This window comes from Myotis yumanensis, unplaced genomic scaffold (genome assembly GCF_028538775.1).
Source record: "Myotis yumanensis isolate MYYU_CA2020_CCGP unplaced genomic scaffold, mMyoYum1.0.hap1 SCAF_17, whole genome shotgun sequence".
NCBI classification, from domain to species: domain Eukaryota; kingdom Metazoa; phylum Chordata; class Mammalia; order Chiroptera; family Vespertilionidae; genus Myotis; species Myotis yumanensis.
Window position 1 is genome coordinate 7,108,057 of NW_027223768.1, and position 25,502 is coordinate 7,133,558.

General features: G+C 43.9%; 2 protein-coding genes across 8 annotated transcripts in view; one reads left to right on the forward strand and one right to left on the reverse strand.

The window, feature by feature from the left end:
* Positions 1 to 11,601: 11,601 nt before the first annotated feature.
* Positions 11,602 to 25,502, forward strand: part of CTTNBP2NL (CTTNBP2 N-terminal like) — a 44,129-nt gene continuing 30,228 nt past the window's right edge. Inside the window, exons 1-2 of one of the 2 annotated variants that reach the window (XM_070397360.1) lie at positions 11,602 to 11,687; positions 22,930 to 23,053. The gene's annotated coding sequence lies outside the window, so the exon portion shown is untranslated. Of the gene's footprint in view, positions 11,688 to 18,929; positions 18,951 to 22,929; positions 23,054 to 25,502 lie in introns of those variants that run through there. The other variant, XM_070397361.1, reaches the window with a different exon arrangement.
* Positions 18,204 to 25,502, reverse strand: part of ST7L (suppression of tumorigenicity 7 like) — a 136,893-nt gene continuing 129,594 nt past the window's right edge. For 5 of the 6 annotated variants that reach the window (XM_070397365.1, XM_070397368.1, XM_070397370.1 and 2 more), the window contains one exon: positions 18,211 to 18,401. In XM_070397365.1, coding sequence (XP_070253466.1) covers positions 18,384 to 18,401 — 18 coding nt within the window. In that variant the 3' untranslated portion in view covers positions 18,211 to 18,383. Of the gene's footprint in view, positions 18,402 to 25,502 lie in introns of all 6 variants that reach the window. The other variant, XM_070397362.1, reaches the window with a different exon arrangement.

Sequence of the window (25,502 nt, forward strand, 5' to 3'; positions counted from 1 at the left end):
TGGTGGCGTGAACTGAGTGGCAGGAAATGTGGGAGAGTGGGTGCACTGAGGAGGCAGAACTGGGTGGGGGAGGAAGGTTGGGATGCTGTAGAGATGTTCTATCGGAGTATGGAGCTCAGGAGAGAGGCCTGGGCAGGAGAAATGGATTTATTTGCAAGTCATCCGAGTAGAGGTGGTAACTGAGCCATCTAATTATGTGGTTCACCCAAGAGTGTGTGTAAAGTGGGAAGAGAAAGGAAGGGCCACAAAGAATAATGGGAAGGAGAGGCAGGAGACTGACCATGGTGTCCGCACAGCCACCAAGAGAAGGAGGAGGAAGCGGAGAACCGTGGCTAAGGCTGCAGGAGCACAAGTTAGGGCCCAGACGTATCCACGTGGCTTTCCAACAAGATGGCCATTGGAAATCTTAGGGGAGCTGTTGCACGGAGCAGGCAGCAGGGAGACTACGAGTGGTCTTGCAGAGCTTGGGGAAGAGTGAGGGGGGAAAGGGGGGTCAGCTCCTGGAACAGACCCCCAGCTCCCTGCTTTCTTGCTGTGTCTCCCTTCCTACTCCTCCCCACCTGTTCTACAGGTAAATACTACAGGAGAGCAGATGGCAATAGTAGAAATAGTCAAGGAATCTCACCAAGTCCATGCTGCCATTCCCTGTTTTACATTACTAGGCCGGCAGCCATCAGGGCATGACTAGCACCTTCTCTGTTAGCATCCATGCAGGAGCCCATCTGTCTCAAGGGGATTACTGTGTTTCTGGGAACCACCCAAATGGGTCACTGGGTCCCTTTTGGACATTTCCTTAATTCCAAGATCATTTATTTGAATACCACCAGGCCCAGGCACTGTTGTAGGCATTGAGAATTAAAAAGTGAGTAACAAGACCTTTAGGTGATTCCAATACACCCTCAAATCTGAGAACCGCTCATCTTTAAAACCGTTTAACACTGCCCATACCATCTCCACACACAATAGTTTTTCCTTATAGAGCTTTGGGCAACAAAGGACAAAGACCAGCCACCCTAGAGTTTCTGACAATGACCAGGCCCTGGACTTTCTAGGCCGAGTTGAGGCAAGGTTAGAGAAGCATGTGAGCTGAACACTCAGGTGTGTAATAAACACCAACTATTTGTTTCCCAAACACCCATCCCCACTTTTTCTGCTAATGAATGAATGAATGAATGAAATTTCATTTGAGATTATAGCATTTCTCCACACGTAATCCATAGCTCTAGATAGAACACATGACCAACACCTAGCCAATCAAAGCAACACATCCCCCTGGCTACAGTGATTGGTTCAGGGGTGAGCACACGGTCCAAGCAGAGCCCAGAAGACAGAGGAAGATTTTTCTCGGACTTTGGGGGAAGAGGGAGGTGCTCTTTGCTATTGAATATGATGGATACGAAGCTGGAGCTACTGTGCTCATGGTCAATTGAGGAAGAAAGTGTGTCTACAAACAGAACCAACACAGAAGTAGAGTTGAGAGACACGGAGAGAGAAACCTGATCCCGGTGACATGTCTGAGAAGCCAGGTCCAGCCCCCTCTGAAGGCAGCCAAATCCTGGACTTTTTTGTGGCAGGAGCCGACAAAAACCCTTTTCACTTTGGCCAGTTTGGATGGAGTTTTCTGTCCCTTATACTTGGAGGAGTCCCAATTACGACGTAAGAGAGTGGGTTGAGTTAGTTTCTTTGGAAAGTATGGACAACAAGTTACATAAGGCTACCTCCCCTCAAGAATGAGCTCCCTGAGGTTGGACGGTGTGCTATTTCTGGTGGTCGTGATGATAGGCACTCAGGGATTGTTTCAGAAATAAAGGGAGGACAGGAGGGAGGCAAGAAAGAAAAGGGGATGAGAAATAAGCAGACTCCTCCCAAGGAAGCAGGGAACCTGAGTCGCCTGGTCCCTGCCTGGTCCCTCCGTTCAGGACAGATTAGACCCTGCAGGAGTCCAACCAGAGCCCAGCAGGAGCCAAGGAGCAGGAAATGAGGGCACAGAGTTTCCAGCACCAGCCTACTCCAAAGGGACACTTACCAGAAAATTACCCAGGAATGGAGGTGCAGCCACAACCGGGTCATTACTTCCCCTACAAATATTTCCCCTTTGGTGAGCAACAAGGGCCGGTCCAGCCAACTGTGTGGTGCCTCTGCTGAAATAACAGGCCGGGGGGGGGGGGGGGGGGCGGGGGGGATGTGTAATTGGCTTTCATCACATTGAAACCGGGCAGCACAGTGAGCCCGAGCTCTGTCTCCGGCTGGAGCACAGAAATTGTTTTCTGCTTAATGCCAGGCCACGTGTGGGAAAGAGAGGGGGGTGGAGAAGACAGAGAAAGAGGACCAGCCTTCCGGTCAGCTTCAGTCCTTCTGACGAGGCTGCTGGGCTCAGAGCTTTGCTTGAATAGCCAGCAGGGATAGAAAGGGCGTCTGCTTCCAGACTTTAGGGGAAGAAGGCACCTGGGGCAGAAGAGAAACAGGAAGAGTGATAGAAAGGGGAAGGGTTAGAAGAGAGAGCAAGAGTTCACCTTTAATGAAGTAAGTCAACTTACATATTAAATAAACAGTAGCTGACTAATATCTTTTCCCACCTACTTGCCGATATAAACACTTGGAAAACCAACATAACATCAACCAGTTTATTAACTCATCATCTGGTATAGGTTTTTCCATTGTAATTTAATAATTTCAAAGATTAGAATGAAAAGGAACTTGAGACTCATCCAAAGGAACACAGAGTATTCTTCCATGGACCTATGACTAATGTGAACTGGGGGGCGGGGGGGGGGGGGAGGTAGGAGTTTAAAATGACTCAAATCCTTGGGAACTTTCTGGGTGATTTGGAAACCACCGTTCATCTCATTACTTCCAGGAATTCTCTGTCTGGACTAGACTGCACCCCACCTACCTTTCCTTTTTGCCCCTCTGTGAGCTCTGTGTTCCCCATCCTGGCCCACCAACTTCAGGGGAGCAAGCAAGTTCCACACAGGATGAGGGAGACACAACTCAGGGTCCTCAGGGTGGTCTCCCCAAGGCCTCTAACAGCAATACTGTTGTGCACGCCTCAAGTGCTGCCTGGTTATGCATTTCTCCAAGCAGACTGTCCCCAAGATTCCGTGGACTTTGCCCTTGACTTACGCATTGCATCCTATCTCAGGATCTTATCTTTGGACCTGGAGATCCAAAAACCTCAGGGCCCTAGTTTGCTGGTCCTGGGGAAGTGCTGCCACGCAGCCCCAGTCATGGAAAGAACAGTGAGTCACAGAGCCCTGGGTTCAGTCCCACCTCCCGCCCACCAGTTTCATGAGGCAGTGATGGAATGGAAACAGCGTGGGATCAGAGTTGGGAGAACCTAGCTGTCTCAGCTATCCCTTGATTAAACTACCTCAATCTCAGGGAGCTCATCTTGTTGTAGCCATTTTAAAGGTTTGCTGTGAGGATCACAAGAAATAATGTGCTTAGTGTGAAGTAAGCACTAAAAAATTCGTTGATATTGCTATCACTGTTGTTGTTACTGCGTTAGCTTTGGTAAGGCATTAATCTCTCTGAACTTGTATGGAAAACTGGAAGTAATAAGGATGGTCAACAAGGCTTATATATGTAAAGGACTATAAGGATTATATATGTCAAGATGACAAGGATTACACATGTAATATCCATAAGGCACCTGGCACTGTCCCTGATACATAGCAGGCACTGAATGTTAAATTTCTTTCCCTTTCCTTCCCAGGCGTCCCCCTACACAATCCATGATAAGCATTTCCTGGCTCCCTCATGGCCAAGCTAGGCCCAACACTTAGCTAAAACGCAGAAGTATCTGTCCCTGGAAGTGTTGTTTTCAAACGGCTGCTCCTTGGAGCCAGCGGCTTATGCTGTCTGCCCACACCCATGAAAGAAAACCTGGCAGGTAAGAGGCCTCCGTGGAGATGGCTAGGAGGGAAGCTGACAGATGCAGGACTCATCGATCAGCACTAGGGGGAGCAAGAAGCTTGGGAACACGATGAGGGCCACGCCCAGAAACCTCAACTCCTGGTGCCCTAAAGGCTCAGATTCAGCAGATGGAGCTGGAAGAGAAAGCTTAAGGAATGCTCAGAAAGGCCTTTGTGGAAACAGATGATGGGAGGAGAGCCCACCTTCAGCATGGTCCCTGCCGAGAGACCTCTCAGGCTTCTAGACTGTGATCTCCTGAGGGAGGAGCCCCGTGGGAGCTCTAGGAGCTGGAAGTAGGGAAGACAGGCAGATCACTTTTCCCAGTCACTCTAAGTCTACGTCTAGCTCACCCAGCATCTTACTAAATCTCAGTGAGTCACAGCCACAAGGAGCCTTAAAGAGCCCCAGGTTTTCAACCTCCTGTTTAGCTGGAGGGCTGGGACCCAGGCAGGAAAGGGAGCCTGAGCAAGATCTCCCAAGTAGTTTATAATAATCCCTCACAGAGTTCTCCAAATACTTTCATGTCCATCGTCTCACTTGTATAGTCACAACCACCTGGGGCTGTAAGCAGAGATTATTATTCCATTTCACAAATGAGGAAACTGAAGTTCAGGTAAGTATCCAGACTCTGCTCTTCCCTATTGTTTTCATTTCTACCCACTATTCCCTCCTTTCTTGCTTTCCCTTATTTTAAAATGGGTCCAATCTACATACTTAACCCCAGGAAGATTACTACTCAGCTCCAAGTATTCCATAAATCAAAATTTAAATATTTGTTGCAATCCCTATCTTCCTAACCACATCTAGCCTAGTGGAGAGATGATGGAGCACAGTAATTATGAAGGTGCATTTTGGAATCAGATCTGAGTAAATTTTTTTAATTTTATTTATTTATTTTAGAGAGATTGGTTGGTTGATTTGTTGTTCCAATGCATTCATTGGTTGATTTTTGTATTGCTAAAGGCAGAAATAGAATATTGGGAACCAGCTATAATTGTAAGAAATATTAATCATGCTCTGTTAACCATGAGTTTGTTCTGATTAAAGAAGGCACATTCTAACCTGGCTGGGAGTTGCACATAGGACCTAGGAGCTCACCTGGAAATGTGGCCCATGGCCCATACTCCCCATCTGGGAGCTGCCTATTATCATTGAAAGATTAACAACATTGTTGCAGAAACCAGAGCTGCCAGCCCTTTGAAGACTTCCATCCCTTTGCAAATCTCCAGCCTGCATTACCTGTAAACTGCCCATTTGACATACCCTCTTGCCTACTTCCCCATGTAATCTTTGTCCTGGATTTTTTTCAATAGATGGAGTTACACATATGTTGATATATATGCAATTTGATATGTATGCTACTTTATTGTATTGACAACAAGCTTCAAAACTTTATATGACAAATTTTCTGAAGGTGTTAATATCATAGATATTTTTACACTTAAAAATGTCGAATTTCGTGCCAAAAAAAGAGCATTTGCGGGAAGTTTTAATTCATTACTTTATTTTGAAGAAAAGTGCTGCTGAATACTTCGGGAAGCTTATGGTGAACATGCTCCATCTCAAGATACTTGTGAACACTGGTTTAAATACTTTAAAAGTGATGATTTCGATGGGAAAGACAAAGAACGTCCAGGTCAACCGAAAAAGTTTGAAGACCAACAAATACAAGCATTACTGGATGAAGGTGCGTGTCAAACTCAAAAACAACTTGCAGAAAGATTAAATGTTGCTCAGAAAACAATTTCTGATCATTTACAAGCAATGGGAAAGATTTTAAAGGAAGGAAAATGGTTGCCATATCAACTGAACAAAAGACAAATGGAAAACCTAAAAGTCATCAGTAAAATGTTGCTTCAATGGCACGAAAAGAAAGTCTTTTTTGCATCGAATTGTCACTGGTGATGAAAAGTGGATTTATTTTGAGAATCCCAAACGCACAAAATCATGGGTTGATCCAGGTCAACCATCAACATCGACTGCAAGGCCAAATCGCTTTGGAAAGAAGACATTGCTCTGCGTTTTGTGGGATCAGGAAGGTGTGGTGTATTATGAGCTTCTAAAACCAGGTGAAACCGTTAATACTGATCGCTACTGACAAGTACTCAATTTGAACCACGCTTTGATCGTAAAACCACCAGAATGGGCCAGAAGACACGGCAAAATAATTTTGCTTCATGGTAACGCACCATCACACACTTCAAAACCAGTTAAAGACACGTTAAAAGATCTTGCCTGGGAAGTATTAACCCACTCGCCATATTCACCAGACCTGCTCCTTCAGATTACCACTTGTTCCGATCGATGGCACACGCACTTTCTGAGCAGCACTTTAAAACATACGAAGAAGTGGAAAATTGGGTCTCTAAATGGTTTGCCTCAAAACAAGAAAAGTTCTATTGGGACAGTATCCACAAATTACCTGAAAGATGGGGGGAAATGTGTAACTAGTGATGGACATTTCTTTGAATAAAGCACTTTTGATGTTTCTCTTGAAATTATCGTGTTTTCTTTGACTACAAAATCTGCATTAACCAGTACACCTGGTAAGCAGCTGGCTTATGGTGGGAGGCAGAGCAGATTTGTGTGGATAGCCTGCTGCTCCCCCACACTGCTGACAGTATTGGAATAAACGCTCATATATGATTCAACCCTGTCTCTGCTTAATTGGCTCAAGTAGTGACAGGCAGCGCGGACCCATTGATTGCTTACAGTGTGTGCCCTGACTGGGGATCAAACCCACAACCTTGGCATATTGGGATGATGCTCCAACCAAATGAGCTACTTGGCCAGGGTTTTAGTAAATGTTTTATGTTCATTGCTTAAGGGGACAATGGACCTCTTTGTGCCTCAATTTCCTTATCCGTGTAATGAGAATATTCACACCTATCTCCTGGGATTCAAGAGTTAAACCAGATGTACCATAAAGCGATTTTATGGTGACTGGCATATAGTAAAGGCTTGCTAAATGGCTTCTAGCATATATAATTATCATGTAATCATAGAACTGAAATTATCTTCTGGGATTGGCTCGTTATTTTCATGCTACTTACCAGTAAACTCAAATGGAGTGAAGTGGGGATGCTACTTTGAAAAGGTTTGCGTATGGGTTTGAATGCTTCTCCTCCCAGAACGCAGGTCACCTGCCATCTCAGAATGTGAACTTGTTTGGAACAAGTTGCAGGTGTAATGAGTTAGGATGAGGCCATACTATATTAGTGTGAGCTCTAAATCCAATATGACTGTTGTCCATGTAAGGAGAGAAGGCCATACGGAGACATCAAGACCCAGAGGGAAGGAGGCCGCGTGAAGACAAGCAGAGACTGGGACAACACAGCTAGAAGCCACGGAACGCCACGGGACACCACGGATGCCACGGGACGCCACAGAACGCCGGGAACCACCTGGAGCTGGGAGAGGGACACGGGTGGCTCTTCCCGCAGAGCCCCCGGAAGGAACCAAGCTGTTAACACCTTGATTTCAGATTCTAATCTCCAGTCTGAAAGGGAATAATGTTTCTGCTGTTCTAAGCCACCCTCTTGTGGTAATTTGCTAGGGCAGCCCTCGGAAACTAACAGAACTCCAGGTATTTTTCATGCTTTTCCAGTCACTCCATCATTGCCTCCCCGAGCCAGCAATGAACACTTACGGAACACCTAGGAAGTTGACCTGTCCGGAGAAAAACTGGTACAACCTACATAATCTTCAGCATTTCCTACTAAGTTACTGCCTCACACACAGTAGACGTTTCATAAATCTTTACTGGCAGGTTGACAAAATAACAGATATAAAAACGGTATACTGTTATACAAATTTAAGGTACTGTGAACCGACTTTTGACTTCTGTGTATGCCTTTGTACTCTAAATGTACTTATACATTTCTTGTACTGAAGAATCACAAAACTCGGAACTATCCCGAGGTCTGCTGAGGTCCACGGCCTCCTCATTAGCGACCTGCAGGGGTTTTGAATTAAGAGGAAAGTGTTAACACCGAGAAGGAATGTACCTGTCAAAAAGGACTCCTTGTGGTCAACCGGGTCCAAATTCATAACTGAGAGTCCGGCAGCCATTGTTCGCAGAGGCTCTCCCGCACGAAGCCGCAGGCGGACGCCATGCCTTCCGGCTGCATTCCCGCCGTCTGCACGGCCTCAGGAAGGAGTTCCCGAAATAGCATTTCAACCAATGGGCTGAGACGTCTCCGCCCAGTCAGATGTGCCGCTATGTCCTTATTTGTGTTCTTACCTGCCAGTCAGAGAGGCTCCATAACAACCAATCAAAACGTGCCATCTTGTTGTCAGGTGAAACTTTTTACTCCTTATTTGCATAAAAACGGACCAGTCAGAATCAGGCAGGGACTTTTAAAAAGGCAGCCTCACCTTTGTCTCAGACTGTAAATTGCATGCGGGCAGGGCTTCGTCTCCCTCGCATTTTATGCCCCACCCCGCAGGCTGCTTCTCCCTTAGAGGCTGCATTGCATTCCCCCTGCCTTTGCTGTTTGCAAACTACCTGAATAAAGACTCCCACCCCACCTCACCCACACCCCAAATTGGGGACTCCTGCTGGCATTGGGTTGGTGGCAGAGACCTTTTGTTGAAAAAAGCAATCTGAATACCCTCCGGATTCTGAATCCTACAAGGCAAAAAGGCCCTCTTTCTTGCTGGGTCCTCCCAGCTCAGGAATGGTCAGGAGGGAGTCCTGGGAGTCAGGGGAGCTGTCGATTGCTTTACAGGGAGTAAGCCACAGAGCACTAGGCCTGGGAGTAGGACAGGTGGTGGTGGGTTAATAGCTACAAAGGGAAGGAGGGAAGGAAGGAGGGGCTGATTCACTAGGACAACTGAGAGTGACTCAGAGGCTGTAGAAAATAGCCTGTTCTCCCACATCTACCTCATTGTCAGGCATGAGGCACTTCCTCATTGCACACCCATAGGCAGGGGGAAAGGGAGGAGGAAGAAATGGGATTTTTCTATTTCATGGGCCTATTCCAGTACCTGAACTCTGTGTTTGTAGCCATTTCAGATATTTTGTTTCAAGTCAGGTCACTATTTATTGAGCACCTACTATGTGCCAGCCCTTCATCTTGCTTTTTAAATGTCAGTCTCCTGAACACAGGGAGTGATGCCTTTCTGAAGTTCTGTACTTCCTCCTTCATTACCTAAAAGGCACTTGGGCTGCTGTTGAGCTCCTCACTACAACTGCCACCCTCAAGCCTGCAGTCAATAGGGGGAGGTAGGGATCTTTTTTCCCAGCTCTAATGCTGATCTTACAGTCAGGCAGGCCCATTCTCTGGAGCTGTCCTGGTGACAGCCAGCATGAGCTGAACAGAATGTGGCACAAGTTTAGAGTTGTTGGAAGTTCTTTCTTTCTTACTTACTAGCTCTATTGAAGTATGGTAGCAATCATCTCAGGTAGAAACTGTAGTGTAACTTTAACCCTGCTGTTTTGCTTCTGTACTTATTTGCTTTGTTTAACAATAGAAAAGTTACTTTGATTTTCTGAATTGTATAAATCATCCCATTCGATTAAATGCCTTATTGATTGTAATGTGAATATCCCATGGGTTGTGGTCATACTGGTGTTAGAAAGCACATTTTCCTTTACCTGGGAAGGACAGCACAGTTATCCCAAGGTCAGAGGGCTCCAGTTAACATATCCTTGTTGACTCAGTGTTTCAGAGACCCAAAACTGTAATTTAGATAACATGCCTAAGTTTAACCCAGGTTCCTCAGTCCAGACCTGAGGGCTCTCGATAATGTGTTTCTGTCAATTCAGTGACCCCAAGACCCAAAACTATAATTAACATGCTGCTTCTGCTTCTGTAAACTGCTTTTTTGCAAACCAGGTTCCTTATTCCAAACCTTGAGATGTAATCAATACCTTTGTGACCTTTGCCTATATACGGTGGGGCCTTGACTTACGAGTTTAATTTGTTCCATGACGGAGCTCGTAACTCAAATTACTCATATGTCAAATCATTAAAGTGAACAAGTGAGACACATGATGCTGGGCTGATGTTGTGGCGTTCACTGTGACGTTCGCTGCGCCAACTAGCGGTGGGGTATCTGAAGCTGGCTTGCGTAACCCGAATTTTAGCTTGCAACTCAAAGCAAAAAATCGGTGGAGAGACGGCTCGTATCTCGAAAAACTCATTAGTTGGGACACTCGTAAGTCAAGGCCCCACTGTAAGTCTAGCTTTGCCACCATCTTATCACTATGAGATTTGGGAAAGCAAAATGGCCCCTCACAGTCCCAGATTGCAATAAATGTGACGCTTTCATTCAACTTCTTGAGGCGTCCTTCTGTGATTCGCGGGGTACATTACAACACTATGACTCTACTTGTTTTCTCTAAATCTCCAACTTCTCATCTGTAAAATGGGCACAAAGATGTCTATCTTACAAGTTAGGAAATATGCTATATAGTCGTGAAGATTAAATAAGATGACATTATATAAAAGTACCTGGCACAGTGATAACATAAAAACTGGTTTACTTCCTCCCAACTTCCCCATGATTGAACAGACTGACCACACCCCTCCAGAATGTAAATTGCATAAGGGCAGGGCTTCATATGCCTTGAGGACTGTCTGCCTAGGTGAGCACTAGGCTCTAATACTGTCCTGCTTAGTAATTAAGATTAGGAATAATGTATTAAAATTAGTACATTATTTATGCATTATATTCAATAGTATTATAAGTATCTAATGGGATGCATTTTAAAATAATGTAGTTAATGATTTAACTCGCTGAATGAATCTATGAACTGGAAAAGAAAACTTGACCTCACGTAGGGATGTTTCCTCTCCCCTCTCTGAGCTTTTTGGTCCTGGTAGGACTTGCTGCCACCAGCAAGATCTTCATTTCTGTGTTCACAAGAAGGGACAGACATTCCTTGCATCCTCTACACTGTCCTTTGTTCCAGCTTCACTGCAAACGCCATTGCCCATCGTATAAGGGAGCCAGGGACACACAAAAAGTCCCCGCACTTGGCAACCATAGCGTGAAAAACCTTGACACACAAATCTGTAATTATTCATTCGACTTCTACCTGGAAGGCAAGCTGGGCTGAGTTTATGCTCTCCTGGGTACCACCAGCGTCCCCACGCCAGGGGCTCCAGGGCTAGTATTATCTCTCAAATGTAATGTGAAAAGATAAAGGGGGAAGGTGTCGGGTTTTTTTTTTTTTTTATCTTTGCGCCCTTGCTTCTAGCACCACACCCACAAGCTCGTCCAAGAAAAAAAAAGAGAGAGAGCACCAAAGACACGTTACCAGATTTTCAACAACTAATTCTGAAGCAGACACCAAAGCACACTTCCAACGTTAATGGGCCAATCAGGGCACCCGCCATTCCTGAGCTTGCAGGACCAGGAGGGTAAAGCACGAAGCACTCGCCCGGGTCCTGCCCAGGAAACCGCACCGAAGGTGGAAAGTTGCAGGCGCCGGGCGGGAGAGGAGCGAGCCAGCCCCGAGCTCGGGTAGGAGCAGGGCAACGCTTCCTGCCGGAAGTGACGCGACCTCAATCCCAGTTCGTCTCTTCCCAAACAAAAGGGATCTTGGGGCCCCAGGAGGAGCCTCAATGACATTGGAGAAGCCCCGCCTCCAGCGGGCGCGGATTGGTGCAGGGGCTGGAGAGGCGAGGTGGTGATTGGCCCTGATGAATGCCAGTGCCCGCCTGGCGGCTGAGGGGCGGGGCCTCAGTGGGCTGTGGATGCGAGCGGGTGGCAGAGGCGGCGGCGGCGGCTGGGAGTGGACCCGAAGCGCCGGGAAAGAAAAGGTAGGAGCTGCTAGGGCTGGGGCTTGGCGGAGGTCGGGGAGCCGTGTTCCCGAGAGAAAAGAAAGGGTCGGACCTCCGGGATCCTCCCGCCAGCGTCCCAACTGCCACTCGCGCCCATCCCCGGAGGGGGCGGGGCCGTCTGTCCACCTCCCGGTATTCCCCGAGGAGGCGGCTCCTCATCCTTCGAGGGTCCTCGCAACTATTCATTGTCCCCGTCAATCCCAGCTCCGCAGAAGAGGCTCCCCTCCAGGCACCCCTCATTTAAAGGCCCCCTTCGACCAGCGCCTCAACCCTGGGGGGCGGGCGCACAGGTTCCCATTCTCTAGGCTGCCGCCCCCACTCCCATTTTGTCCTCCCGGGAGGCCAGACAGCCCTCCCTACACCTGCCCCTGCTTGCTAAAGTGGCACCAGAGCTGGTTTCATCCATAAAGGGGGAAAAAATCAGTGTTTTCCAAAAAAAGAGGGATGGGTCGAAGCAAAAATCACAGACCCGACCCCGCAGCGAGCTCCACGGAGGAAGCGGCCTTCCCCTCGGTTCTTCCCATCCCCCGCGCGCTGACCCTCAGCCTCCCTCCGAAGCCCCCCGGACCCACTGTTCTCCAGGGGGGTCCAGAGCTCACCCGCTGCGGGACTTTTTTAGACTCTGGAGGAAGGAGAAATAGTAACTCTCCACCCCCACATCCCCTTTGTACCTTCCCTCTTTCTTGAGGGAGAACCCAACTTCTAAGGGTTTTTTAGGTTTGAGTTGCGTTTCATTTTTGCTTTCCAGCCTGTTTCTTCCCTGAAAACTTGGGGGAAACCACCCTGTATGTTTCACAGTGAGACGGGTGGGCTGGATCTCTGCAGAGTTGGCCTCGCTGGGGAGGAGCCGGCGTGTATTGTCTGACTGTCAGTGAATAAGAGCGTGCTTTCCAAGGAAGCAGTGTTGATGAGGACATCAAGCGCGCTAGGTTAGGGAAGAGTATCTCCCCCAGTCCAGGGCGGGCTGGTGTGCTGCTCAGGGAGACTGCAGTTCACCTTGAAGGTACCGTTCTGTTGAAACAAAAGGCAGGAAGTGTTTGAAGAAATTCAGGTTCAGTCGTCTAGGTTTATGATTAATCTGGTCCCGTGGCCTTTGGTTACTCCTATAGCCCCTCTTTCACGGTGGGTTTTTCCCTCCAGGTGAAAAACTGATAAATGATGTTATTGATTGTTTTTACAAATCCAGTATCACCCACCCAAATTTAGGGGATGAAAAGTAAGAGCACGTTTTAAGTCTCAGAAATGAGGACACATGAAAACATAGTTAACTCCAGCTATTGTCTTGCGTGTGTAACCCCCACACAGTGTCTCTCTATAGTGTGCTCATAAAGGCTTTGTCAAGATGACCTTCATTTCAGCAGGTGCAGAATATTGAAGATTTTGGCCTAATGTGAACGCCATTGAATCCCCAGTAATCATCTATGGCTAGCACTTCCATATATTAAAATTTACCATATTTTTAGGTTGTTCCTTCTGCTTTCAGCCCCCAGTCCATCTTACTACTGCTACCTAGAGCTAAAGCTAACAGCAGTGAGATGCAAGGAGCTGGAATCGCAGAGGGTGATTAGAAAGGCTGTCTTTTACCTTCCTGATTAAACTTTCTAAAAGTAGACTTCCTGAAGGTAATTACTTTTGAATAGTTAGGTTCCAAGTTTTCAGAGCCACTCTCAGTGATTGTTTCCAGATCGCCAATAAAAAGGCACAAAGAAGAAACTGTGGAGGGTCTGTCTCCCCAGCAAACACACAGTGTCTGCTCTAGGAGGGCCCCCAGCAATAGCAGCAGGAAAAAAACTAAAGGCAGAACAGGAAATCCCAAAAAGATATATCTTATTACATGAGCAGAGAACAGAAAATAAACTAAGGTAAGAGACTCAGGAAGCCAAAGTAGTGGTGATTGCCAGGGCCTTAATGAGCAGAGAGGAAAAAGCAAATCATGCAAGACCAGTTTGATACAGGTTTGGGTCTTGGAAATTTTCAACACTTATTTGGTCATAGTAGATGAAGAAAAGCATTGTATGTCTAATCTGTCTCATTAATTTATAAATTCTTGGAGCAGGTAGTAGTGTGTGTGTGTGGTCTCTGTATCTCTCACAGTGCCTGGTATATAGTTTGACTTAATGAGTATTAAACTTAGTTTGAAGCTATCAGCTTAAGGTAGCCTAGAAAGGTCATCTACTGATAAGATATGACACATCTTGTTAATATAAACAATCCACTTTTTGTCTTGATTGAACTTTATTTTCCTTATCTGATGTCTTATGAAACTCCAGTATCTTAACTCTCAAATACTGAATTTCCCATAAGAAACTAGCTGCTGGTTAGATATATAATTTTGCTGTGATGAAATCTGAACCAGAAATATTAATGTCCTCAGTGCTAGTCCTTTTAGGATTGGATTTCCCTAAGAATCTGACCCCAAAGGAATGAAGGGGATGCAGGGGAACACACTAGGAACTGGTGGCTGATTTATATTTAAGAATGGTTTCTGAGTATTTGGTTTCTACAACTTACTGACCTACTTTGGGATTTTTTTTAATGGTTTTTTAGTTGATCTTATGCTTTTCTGAACTGGCACTAAGTAAGGGAACAGGGGCACAAACAATATTGGGGTCCCTGAATGGAGTCATCAGACGGATCATGGTGCCTAAAGCGCTCAGTCCTCAGTGGGTTTGTATTTTGGCAGACTGTTTGCAGAGGTACCAGGGAACTAGCAGAACAGGACTGGAATTCTTGCCTTGTCTGAGTGGAACAGAACGGTGTTCCTAAGGGTTGCCATTGAAATGGTGTTGGTGGCATGTAATGAGAAGCAGAGATTTCTTTCCGTTGGAAATTGGTCCAGTCTGTTGGGTGACCCTAGGAATGGCTTGTTAGCCTATTTCTAAAGGCCTTTTTTTTTTTTTCTTTTCCTGAATGTTTGCTGCCAACAGCTTCTGTGAGATTTAAGGGCTTTTCAATGGTAATTTTGATTAAAAGTGATTTTTGCCTTTTGAAGACAACTCCCCCGGGGCTCCCAAAGTAAGGAGCAATCATTAGAACAACCAAAACGTGTGAGAAGAAACCACATGGAGGAGATAGGAGTGGAGGTGGGGGAGGAAACCAGGACTGCAAGGAGGCATGGATGTCAAGAATGCGGTAGATGGTTCCTCCCTGCCAAGTGTTTCCCAACTGCATTTCAGGTACAAAGCCAATGCTTCCAATGTAAATGTGTCCTTTGCTGCTAAAGGAATCCTCTCTGGCTTCTGGAACCACTAAAAACGTAATCCCTAATTGTTACTAACGTAACCGAGTTTAAAGACTATAATCCTTAATTGTTATGGAGTTCAATAGGAACCAGAAAGACAGAGCACAGGATGAGGGGATTTACGGCAAAAAAGACTCCTGACCCTGAACCTGAGAGCATCTGCTTAGACTGAGCCTTTGTGGAAAGCAGCTGGGGAAGGCTCGGCCAGGTATCTCTGGGCCTGCTCTCCTTAGGAGGTGAGAGCCAGGAGGAGGAGAAGAGGGGACCGGGGAAGAAATGGGGATGAATTTTCTCAACAAGATATAAGAACTATCTATATTAGCGGTCGCCAACGGTGGTGCACGGACCACTGGTGGTCTGTGAAGTCCGAAATATTGGTGACTGCTGATCTATATATATAAAAGACTAATATGCTAAGTGTCCGTCTGACTGGTAGCTATGACATGCACTGACCACCAAGGGGGCAGGCGCTCAACACAGGAGCTGCCGAGCTGCAGTGACTTGTCAGCAGAAACCAGAGACGAGGGAGCCCGATTCCTCATGGAGCTGCGCAATTCCACCTTTGGCCGTGGGTTATGTTGTTGCTGGGGCACTGTCAGCCCGAATCTGGTTTACTTCATGCTTGCATTTGCATTCCACACCCTGGATGACAGCAGTTTTACAGAATGGGACCCCTCGGGGGATGTCAGAGAGCCTGTTTCTGCCCAATGCCCTCAGGCCAGGCTGAGGGACCCCACCTGCTGGTGGGACCCCCACTCACTCCGCAGACACCCTTGGAGCCACGGCGCCACCCCAGGTGCAACCAGCCAGGGAGGGACCAAAGGAGGTTGGCTCCAGGGCGTGTTCGGCCCGTCTTGCCCAGACCCGCCCCACCAGCCACCTTCTAATTAATTTCCTTTCAATGTGCACGAATCCGTGCACCAGGTCACTAGTAAGTTATAAAGGAGAGAGAAAAGACAGTAACTGACAAGTTAAGTTGTAGGGAAAAGAGAAGCACTAAGTGGTTTAGTGGTGGGAAGGGGGCCTTCTTGGTTTCTGCTTAGTCCTTTCTGTTGCAGCAGGTCATAGAGGAGTGAGAACAGAACCAGTCTGGTTCTTAACTGGTTTAATATTTGAGGGCACAAAAATGATCTGGTCTGTTTGGACATTGGCTTCTTCCTGTCCCTTCTGTTCTTAAGTGGAAGGCACAGACCTTTTCTGAAAAGGTTCTACCCCTAAAGACTTCTCCATTTCTAAACCTTACCCTTCACCACACTGACTCTTAACACATTCCTCTTGGGATCTGCCTACTTCTCATTCAGCATGTCTCACACCACAGTCATCATTTCCCCGCTAAAACCAGTTCCTTTTCTAACATCCCTGTTCTTGCTAATGGCATCATCATTTAGTCACCCAGTCTTCAAACCTCAGCTGACCTGGGATCATTTCCCCTCTTGCCTCCTTAAATGGAGCCAGAATCCAGTTCCTGCAAATTCTTTATAAAGTCTCTTGCATCAGTCCTTCTTACTGCCACCGTCTTAATTCTCTCATTTTTGCCTCAGATCTTTCCTGGGAAAGTTTTCTCCCAACTGCCCCTTCTGCTTCCAGTTTGCCTTCAATCCGCTGTGGGCTGCAAGCTTTAACGTTCCTAAAACTGCTTTCGTTATGATAGTCACCTGGTTAAACATGTTGAGTCAAATCTCATTTCATAAAAGATAAATTCCAATTTCAATGACTGTCATCCAAGGTACCTTCCCGTACATTTCTTTCCAGCCTGCGTTTTTTGAGTACCCCCTCGAACCAGAGGCTGCTCGGTGCTAAGTGTAATCAAGTTGAATGCGACAGTGTTTGTCTAGAAGAGCAGTCACGTGAGACAGAAGGCAGATATATAAACAGATGAGTTGATAGAACAGAATGTGATAACTGCTCCTGGGTTATGAATATAGATACATACCTATTATGTGTGTGCATATAGATATGGACCTAAGCATTTGACATAATGTAAAAAAATAGCGGTGATATTTTTAGAAAACCCATTTCTCGGCCATTACAAGTTAAAATTGTGACGATTAAAAGCCATAAAAATTCATTGAAGCAAAGGCGTGCTTTGCACCTATCTGCCAAAGTCACAGAAAGCCAGTCTTTCTCAGCTGTGTGCAGATTCTGCCGGCGGAGCAGTGTCGTGCGTGTTCCCAAGCCTCCTTCCCAGGAACTGGCCAGGCCTTCTCTTTCCTGTAGCTGTTAAATCAGAAGGAGTCCATTTCTTTTTATTTCTAAATTCGACACATGAATGACAGTAAATGAGGACGCATTGGAAAAAGAAAAACCTCATTATCTTTGGAGATGAAGCCCAGTATATGCTCTCCAGGGATGAGAAATGAGAAGACTGACCAGTCACTAACTCATGTAAACCATTTAGTATCCTGTTAGAGTATGAATTGTTATCCCCATTTTATAGACAAAGACCTTAGAGCTCAGAGGTTAAGTGGATCAAGGAACCACAAAGTGGCTGAGCAGGGATGCAAACCTAGGTCTGTCCGATACCAGTCCATGCACTTTCCACCGCGACACTGCCTCCCAGGAGAATTATTGTCCCCAGAGAACCTTGGAGCAGAAACAATCGCTGGGTCTGTTGTGGGTCATTTTCAACTGATACCAAATTGTTAACCTTTTTTTTAAAATCAGTGACCTGGTTTAGAAGACAAAATTTAAAAAGCAAAACAGCATCATCAGTTATGTTTCTGTTAGAGGCTTTTGTGAAGTTTTTTGGCAGTTCAGGGGGAGTCAGGTTAGGGGCACAGCCATAACACAGATACCTTGATTGTCCGTGGTTTGCCCTCCATGCCATATACTCTGCTTCTTCCGATTTGGAATCCTGCTGGAGTCAAAAACTTCATCCTGCAATAACTGTTGAAGGGTTTTTTATATTCCAGGCTGTCTCTTGAATTGTGGCCCATGAATCATTTTACTGGAAATAAAATTAATCTACATGTTATTGTTCTCTCCTTGTGGTACTTTACAAATCATCATGGCATTATATCAGAAAAGCAAAACTTTAGGGGAATGATGGACAAATAGATGACATAGACTGATATATTTCAATGAAATCACATTGTAATTTTATTTAAACTAAATAAAGCCAACTAACAAGTATACTTGAAATGGTTCATATTTCTGGTAATTTTCTGATGTTAAAAAACATATCTTTTTTATTTTAATGAAAAAATGTATTAACATAAAAATTACTATTCACTTTCATTAACATACATTCCAGTAGCTTACCTAATGTAGTTCTTCTGGTTTGGTCTTGTCTCAGGTGAGAATACTTGAAAGGGTGTAAACAGATATCCAGGTAGACAGACCTGTTTTTAATAGCGTCGTGCTAAATGTCCTCATTTTGGGGGAAAGATGCTTGAATGTTCGTTTATGGGCATGAGGCCACTTCCTCCTTTTCTTCAACGTACATATAAATCCTGTTGGCAACATAGGACAGTGAAAGAAACAGATGCACACACATAGCAGGAGAGAGAGACATCACCCCCACACAGGGCTACACCAGAGATGTGCGAGTCTTAAAACAGCTAAACAATCAAAACCCTGATATCCATCATGGTGTCCCAGAAAGTGGGTTAGACTACATCTTAAAAAGATATGAATGTTAACCTAGTTTTACTATTTAACTGTAATCTCCAGAAAAGTAATTTAACTCTGGCCTCGGTTTTCTCCTGTGAATAGACAGTGCTGAATTCGATTCTTTCTGAGGCCCTTCCAGCTTTGTGAATCACATGTGGGCCCAGGTTTTTCCTCCACGCCCTTCCTGAAGGCTGATAAAATGAGCAGATCAGATGTGAACAGTGGTTACCAAGTAGCAGGGGTTAGTAAGGAAGCCTCTGGAGTCAAATTACCGAGGTTCCAATCCCATTTCCATCCTTTACCAGATGTGAAACGCTAAGCAAGTTAGTTAGCCTTCATGCCTTAGGTTTCCCATCTGTAAAATGGGGGTGATGAAGAAGAATTCCTTGGTGAGTTACAGCATCTCTCTCCTAAGGTGGTTGTGAGGATTGAGTTGATACATGTCAAGTACTTAGAACACTGCCTAGAATATGTTAACGTTTATTAGCTCAGTAACTGTTTATATTTTTCATTATTACTGCTTAAATTCTTAGAAAACTGTGCTATAAAACTCTGAGGTGGTGGTGATTAATGTTGATAAGCTCAATTATATCATTAGTAATTCCTATGCTAAGCATAAATCCAGAAAAGCTGGTATCCTAGAATCTGCTTTGAGAGTACAGTACTGTGTATTTGAATAGACTACTGAGAGTATTTTCAATGTTAACCGTACAGAGTATTAGCCTCATCACAGAACTGGTTTCTGGAGGCCTGCTTAACACTATCTGTAGTGTGGGTGCAAAAAGCAGACTGATAAGACAAAGCAAGGCATTCTGAAAAATCTGCTATGGTACTCTCATGGTAGGGGGAAGGGTGAGATCGAGTTGCTCTAAAAGTTGTAAATGATTAGCATGCTGTATTATTAGTTTTCTAGGGCTTCCATAGCCACGTACCACAGATGGGGTGGCTTAAACAAGTGAAATTAATTATCTCACACCTGAGACTGGAAGTCCAGAAGCAACCTGTCAGCATGATTGGGTGCTTCCGAGGTTTCTCTCTTTGGCTTGTGGATAGCTGTGTTCTTTCTGTCTTCACATATTCTTTCCTTGTCTCATGTTTGTATCCAAATTTTCTCATAAAGACACCAGTCATATTAGGGCCACCCAAATGACCTCATTTTAACCCACTAACTCTTTCCAGACCCTGTCTCCCCATGCAGTCGCATCCTGAGGTCCTGGGGATTAGGACTGCAACATAGGAATTTGGGGGAGGGAGGACACAGTTCAGCCCATAACGTATGTTATAACATGTAGACACATAAAGACCCAAATAGTCCAGTAATGTACTTTACTTTCAACTGAAAGAAGATTAATTTGACACTTGTAGTAAAAGCTTGCATTGCTTAGTATTGTAGAATTCAGTAAAACTCGATTCGCTTCTTTACAGTGGTTTTAGAACCTTTGTAAATAATAATAGCAAAAACAGCTCCTTTAGTAAATGTACAGAAGACCTGCTTTCTTGATCAGAGAATTAATTTTTGATAGTACTTTGACTCGTTTTTGTCCCCGGGCTCACCCTAAAATGCCAAAAGTGGAATGAGAGGTACAGTTTGGAATGTTGTCATTCTTTTACCCGCAAATACATAAATAACCCTTCTGAAAAACTGGAAAGCCAGAGGGTGGGGAAACTTACATCTTTTGAGATCGTCAAGAGAACATGTCAACACCTTCTATCTCCAGATGGTATGTTGTTTTGGATTCATTCTCTAAAATAGCAGTGCATTTTTGTCCATATTTAGATTTAATATTTATAAATGTGACAGGTTTTATTTTTTAAAATTTCATATAGCCCTGGCCAGTGTGGCTCAGTTGATGGAGCATCATCCTGTGCACTGAAAGATTGCCAGTTAATTCCTGGTGAGAGCACATGCTCAGGTTTTAGGTTTGATCCTGGTTGGAGTGCGTGCAGGAGGTAATGGATCAATGTTTCTCTTTCTCTCTCTCTCTCCCTCCCTCCCTCCCTCTCACTTCCTCTCTCAAATCAATAAAAAGAAAATTTTTAATTCATATATCCTAGATTTCTAAGGAAGCACAGTATCCAGTGGAAAGCTGTCAGAAACACCTGTTTTGTATGTTAGTGTTGGCTCTTTGAATTTTAAGAATTAACTGGCCTCCGACATTTTGGTTTTGCGTCTATGTGTATGAAAGAGTCCTTACTTTTAGTATCTTATCACTGATACTAAAAACTTATTGAATGGCTTGAATACCAGTCAGTTGTAGCTCAAGTATAAATTTCTTAAATTTGATGTCTGAGCATATTAATAAAGAAGTGATTTTTATCCAGTTTTGCAAGAGTGATCTGGGTAAAACAACTGATTTGTTTTTATACTAGCCAAGTTGATTCTATTTTTTTTCTTAAGGTATTTCTAAGATTTATTGAAAAATATTATTTTTCCTCTTTCATGTTTCATGTTACCCTCCACTTAGAAATAAATAAAGCCTTTAGTAGTTCCACGTGAAAACATACACACACCCAGATACCAGATAGACAAACATCTTACTTGTACTCCACCCTGCCCTGCCCACTGCTTGCATAGCTATAGAAGCTGTTTGGGGTGTTTCTTTTTCTGCCACCCAATCTCTATGTGGTAAAAAGGCAACAAAGCCTGCTGTCCCAGCCAATTAATTCAGAGTTCCAGAGCAAAAGCTGGGACTTCCTCAAGAAAAAGGCACAACCAGAAGCAGAATGAGTGGAGCGTTGGTGTCATCCAGAAAGGTGACAGGGTCAGAACCGAGTGAACAGAGCCCAGGCCACAGCATGCTTCCATGGCAAGGTTCCGAGGGCTTTGGGGGGCTTTCTCCATACCCTTACTCTGTGACTGTGGGCACATGAACGTTGGTATAGAAGAGACATGCTCTCAGTTGTTGGCCCTGACTTGGTGGGAAGTAAGCAACATGTGAATAGACCAAAGGTTTGAAATCACATATTGATAACAAAAATGCTTCATACTTAGCCCATAAATAGGCTAATTTTCCAGAGTATTAAAATAGATATAACTTTGTCTTTTTTATTATATATTTACATATATTTTTAATTGGGAAAACTATGAAGCTTAAAATAGCTACAGCTAGCTGTGTCCCAGTGTATAATAATGTATCCAGACAACTTGTCCACAAGTGGTCTTTATTTCATATTTATCGACTGGAGCATTCCTTAGACAGAAATATCTGTGGCTAAACTCGAAGGAAAGGGAAAGTTTGGTCTCGGATTCTAATGGAAGGAATGAACTGAGTGAGCATCTGGTTGAAATGATCTTGTCTTTCAAAGTTGCTTAATGGATGATGACAGTGACAAGTAACAGCTCATTTAGAAAAACGAGTACGGAATGAGTCTGTACACTGCGACACAGCGTGCCAAAAATCTGGCTCGTATTTCTGATAATGACTGCGGAGTTAGAAATGGCCTTTTTCTGAAAATCCAGGGCCACATAATTTATATATTGGGCAGAAATTTGGGGTGGGGCTTATTTAGTGGTTTGCCTGTATGATGGCTCTATGCTCTTGTTACTGACTGCACAACAAACACACTTCTCTCCTAAATGGAGAGACCCATAATTAGGTTAACGGCCGATTCTCGGTTAAAGACACAAGCATTTATTGCTGCGTTATTCCTCCTCCAACATTGTCCCTATTTGACTGTCACGTTTTGGCAACTCAAATAGGCCTTCAGGCCTGGTTCCTAAAAATACAAGACCGAAATTATGTTTTATCAAGTAAAATTTTAAACCTGTCGTTTTTTAAGTCTGCTGGGTCTCACTCACTGTTAGGACAGTAAAACACATTTTGTATATAATTTGACATTTAATATTTGAAAATAAATGGGGAGAAGTAGAAGCTTGGGATGAGTGATCAGCCTTACAAAGTCCAGATGGTGACAGGTTGGTTTGTTTGTTTTTTGACTGGCAGGAGGTGAGGGGATGAGAATTCTCCTCTCACGGATTTGGCAATTTGAAAAATTCGGTTATATTTATTTTTCTTTGTCCATTGTGCCTGTCATGGTGACTCAAGCAAATAGGCTTTTGTCCGTTCAGGGAAAGAAAGTCACTCTCTTCTAGAGACATGCATAAGTTAGTCCTTGACATGGCGATGGACACCTTAAAGTAGAAAAGGTTCTGAAAGCCCTCCCCTTCCCTAATTATAATTGCGGAAGGGAAGGGGCCCCTGCTGTATTACTCAGCTTCAACTTGAAGAAGTGGCTATTTTCCTCTTTGTTCGAATCAACCTACAGCTGTCAGGCCTCATCATCCTAATGACACAGTTGACATTCATGAGATTTAGACATTGTTTATAGTGTGGTCACATCGGCAATAAATTTCTTATTCTCTTGCAGCATTGGACACTTTTTCACCATGTTGACGGCATTTTAAATATATTTGTCAATTTTCCCAAATTTTAACTGAAGAAAACTTTCAGAGTTTCTACTTGAGGACTGAAGTGTGACTGCCAATTATCAGGTCAGTATCACCCCATCCTACCCCACCCCCACCCCCATCCTCAGCAATATCCCTGCCATCGAAAACATGAGGCAGTTTTACTAGCTTCCATTTATGTCATGCAAAAATGTATTGCAGTATCTTGTGTATTGAGATTATGTTCAAATGAATAGAAAAGCAAAGAACTGCTAATTTTTAATATTTATAAAGAAAGGTTATGCCCTAGCTGGTTTGGCTCAGTGGATAGAGCGTTGGCCTACGGACTGAAGGGTCCCAGGTTGGATTCCAGTCAAGGGCACATGCCCAGGTTGTGGGCTCGATCCCCAGTGGGGGGCATGCAGGAGGCAGCCAATCAATGATTCTCTCTCATCATTGATGTTTCTCTCTCTCTCTCTCTCTCTCTCTCTCTCTCTCTCTCTCTCTTCCTCTCTGAAATCAATAAAAAAAAATATATTTAAAAAATAAAGAAAGGTTATCAGATTATACAAAAACAGATCTGTGGGTTTTTGAATTATTATACAGCTGTGGCCCTTTTTTTCCTTCTGTGTCATATTTGTATTGTGTTCACTTCATGCAGACACTAAGCTAAATGGGTTGGTACACATTAGCAAGATGTTCCAGATATTAACATTTGTGTGCAGGAGTGACTTACACACATAGAGATAACAAGCCAGGTGACTCAGCTGGCAGCTTCGTCCTCGCCATTCTTCACTCAGGATGCTGGCGCCTTTTTACAAAGGGCCGCAGAAGGTATTTCTGAGGTCATTGGTCTTGGCTGCCCCTAACTGTGGTAATACTGTTCTCTGAATTGCTTTGGAAAATGAGAGAGGATAGTAGTTATTAATAATTAAACCGTTCTTCGGTTTGTATCAGGAACTTGGCAATGCATTCTACTTTTATCAACGCAATCTCCACAGTAACGCTATGAATTAGATATCATCACCCCCTTTCACAGATAAGAAAGGTGATCATCTGAAAAATTGCCCAAAGTTACACAACCAGGAAGATGCAGGCTTGGCATCTATCTGATTGCAAAGCCACGTGTTCTTTCCAACATTCCATCTATATTAAGTTTAGCTTTATTAGGTTTATTGCTGTTTTTTAATTCTTATTTTTAAAATAACTGCCGTGAGCCCTGGCCGGTGTGGCTCAATTGGTTGGACACCATCCCATGTACTGAAAGGTTCCCGGTCGATTCCTGGTCAGGGAATATGCCTGGGTTGAGGACTTGATTCTCGATAGGGGGTGTGCAGGAGGCAGCCCATCGATGTTATGCTCTCACATCCATGTTTCTCTTTCTCCCTCTCCCTTCTTCCTATTTCTCTCAAAATCAGTAAACTAGCCTTTAAAAAAATAACTGCTTTGAGATCTCTCTCTAACACTGATGTGAGAATTACTTACTAGTCGCTAAAACTCCCTCATTAGAAAGTTAGCCCTTTAAAGGTGAAGTTACATTGAACATATTTTACCATGTGGTGAAAAGATTTGCACAGCATGTCCCAAAACATAGTCTAACAACACAGTGAAGTAAGAGTTTTCTCCATGTTTTCCTTCACCTGAAGGCATAGCTCTGGAGGGAATCAATGAGTCCTTTGTGTGCCTTCTAAAGTTTAATGTTCTCTTAAGAGCTGGGAATTACTGGAGGGTGTGTGCACCAGTCATGCCATGATTCACTCTACAGAAAACTATAGGAAAGTAGTATTTGCTCTACTCTGGAAGTTATAAAATGTATTTTACCATAAATGCTGGTCAAAAGAACCTAAAACAACCATCTAATTTCTATGTGTGGTTTGTGAGAAATTAATCTCGTGGAAAAGATAGAATTTGTGCCATGAGATTTCCCATTTAACATATTTCAAAAGATACAATTCCTTGTAGAAATGTGAACTTAAGTGAAATATATTCAGTAGTCTGGCCACTGAAGATGTTTAAAACAATATATTTTTAAGAAGCCATTTAAAATTACTTTTGCATATTGGTTGTATTTAAGTCTTATTTTGCTATATGAAATGTAAATATTGTGATATTCTCTCTGAAAGTAGACAGTTGAAAAGAAAAATCTCTCCCATACCCCCAGCGAACATTATCTTTGCTCGAATTTCAGCCAATTTCAGAGGGATGCTAGCATGTTTCATATGTGGGTTTTGAATCTGGTTATCTAAAGGTGGGAAATCTTTTTATTGTTTAACAATTTTTGGTGAAATACTATTAATTGTAACACAATTTTACCTGAATTTCTAGTGAACAAAATTAGTGACTAACTCATTCTGAGACCTTCTAGGATGCTTGCAAATATGCCTAGAGGAAAACGATAAAATGTATTTTTGTAAATAGTGATGAAATCAATAAAGTGAATTTTATTTTCTCAAAGCTTTTTATACTATAATAGTTATACTTCTTGTCTGTCTCAATTTATTTTTCTTTGATCATATCAAGTTAACTCTGTCTTCAGAGATTGTCTGATTGTGTC